This window comes from Ailuropoda melanoleuca, chromosome 7 (assembly GCF_002007445.2).
Source record: "Ailuropoda melanoleuca isolate Jingjing chromosome 7, ASM200744v2, whole genome shotgun sequence".
Lineage (NCBI taxonomy): Eukaryota > Metazoa > Chordata > Mammalia > Carnivora > Ursidae > Ailuropoda > Ailuropoda melanoleuca.
Window position 1 is genome coordinate 13,866,321 of NC_048224.1, and position 2,360 is coordinate 13,868,680.

The 2,360-nt window shown below is 39.8% G+C and overlaps 1 protein-coding gene across 1 annotated transcript; it reads right to left on the minus strand.

Moving 5' to 3' along the window:
* Positions 1-1,054, minus strand: IFNE (interferon epsilon). Its single transcript, XM_011221884.3, is given in 2 exon segments — positions 1-540; positions 543-1,054. Coding segments are annotated over 2 exon segments (564 nt in total). The 5' UTR covers positions 775-1,054; the 3' UTR covers positions 1-208.
* Between the last annotated feature and the right edge of the window lie 1,306 nt (positions 1,055-2,360).

Genomic DNA, 2,360 nt, shown 5'->3' on the forward strand with positions numbered 1-2,360 from the left:
CAAAGTGACATTACAAGATACAGACAATTGTAGTCAATATGCATAATCTAAAAGGATAGGTAAAAAAATATATATATACACACACATAAAACCAAAACAATACTACCAATTTATGACAAAAAGAAATAATAGTGTCTGGAAAAGTCCTCCCAGTCCTCCACCTACCCTATGCTTTTAAGGCTTGCAGTTGGCTCTTGTTCCACATTCTTCAGGAATCCATTCTTTGTTTGCTTAGCTCTCTTATCAGTTGGAAAGCAAAGAACAGACACCGGCTGATTTCTACTCGAACAATGGTCCAGGCTCAGCTGCTGTACTCCTGGTTTTCCAGGTAATCATGGATCCTCCGGAAGTACATTTTCACCTGCAACCTAGGGTTCTCACTACTGTTCTGCTCTGCTTGCAGGCCTCTAAGCGCTTCTAGGTGTTCCAGCTGTTGATGGAGTTCAGTGAGGAAATTCTCCACGTGGCTTTCCTCCCAGCCATCCAGAGACATATCTGCCCTGAAGAGGTTGAAGATTTGCTGAAGCATCTCATGAAGATGCCCAGTGCTTGCCCTCTCTGGTACCGGCGACGAGTCACAGACTGCTGGGGAAGTAGGAAGTTGGTCCTGTGTGGTAGACACTGCTGAATTGATGCTTTTTGCAATTTATTCAAGAGTCGTAAACTCTCTCTGTTTACTCTTTGTTGGAAGAGAGCCAGTTTCAGTTTGAGGGAGAAGAGAGTGGAAGAGGCCAACAGCACCAACACGATTTCAAAGAAATGCTTGTGAATCATGGTGAAGGTCAAATATGCCACTTATCTCTGTACAGACTTAGTACAGCTCACTTCAGTGAATGTTTGCTTTTCATGCATCTCAGATTATTCTGGAAGGTGTTCTCTTTTGTAGGTTTTGTTTTCTAATGTTGTCATTACTCCAAGATTACATGTTAGGTTTTCTGGTTCCCTTTTCATAGTGTTTATGGGACATTTCCTCCACTCTCCCCATTGTGTTGGCTGTTTGATGAAGTAACCAAAAGAACTTGTTTCATTGTATGTGTTCCTTGAGATAATTACAGACTAGTCACCCAATATGATTTTCTATTACTCTCATTATTCCATACAAAGTTTCACTCAACACAACATGCTTTCTAAATATTTAGTCAAGCTTATTAAAGTTCTTTTATTGAGATTATTTTTTTAAAGGAATACTTTTTCAATATTTATATTAAATATATATTTGAGTAATATTTATCAGAGGTTTAGCAGCACCTATAGGGCACTCGGAGGGGGGGAATCAAAATCTATACAGAGTACTAAATTTAAAACTTCAAGTAGAATTGTAAATTTGCACAAATGTTTGAACAAAGTAACCTTAAAACACATATGAGCAATCTTAAATTGTTTTATATCTTATTCAAGCAGTTGAATATCTAAGTTTCTAGCCTGTGAAATGTAATGTAAAAGAGAAAAAAATTAGCAAAAGAAGGTTGTTATAAAATTACTGCAACTGCAGAATATTAGAAATGGCCTATAGGTCCAAAAATAGGGGAATGTTAAATAAATATTGGTAATCCGTATAATTAAATGCTATGTAGGGCATTTGGGTGGCTCAGTGGGTTAAGGAGCTGCCTTCAGCTCAGGTCATGATCCCAGGGTCCTGGGATCAAGCTCTGCATTGGGAATCCCTGCTCAGCAGGGAGTCTGCTTCTCCCTCTGCCTCCCCCCACTTGTGCTAATAAAATAAATACAATCTTTAAAAAATAAGTGCTATGTAACCATTTTTTAAAAGATTTTTAAAATTTATTTGAGAGAAAGAGAGAGGGAGAGAGAGCAAGCATGCGTACAGCAGGGAGAGGGAGAGGGAGAGGGAGAGAGAAGCCCAAGCAGACTCCGTGCTGAGCACAGAGCCCTACTCGGGGCTCCATCTAATGACCCTGAGATCAGACCTGAGCTGAAACCAAGAGTGTGACACTTAACCTACTGCATCACCCAGGTGCCCTGTTATGTAACCATTATAAATGATAAAGTTATATGTGAAGAGATTGGGGACAGTTGGCTAGTGTATATTCCCTAGAGTACGTATAACTATGGTAAACTTTTACATCAATATATTTAAATCAATAATGCCTCTTGGGGCGCCTGGGTGGCACAGCGGTTAAGCGTCTGCCTTCGGCTCAGGGCGTGATCCTGGCATTATGGGATCGAGCCCCACATCAGGCTCTTCCTCTGTGAGCCTGCTTCTTCCTCTCCCACTTCCCCCTGCTTGTGTTCCCTCTCTCGCTGGCTGTCTCTATCTCTGTCAAATAAATAAATAAAAAATCTTTAAAAAAAAAATAAATAAAAAATAAAAAAATAATGCCTCTTGAATTATAAATACCCAG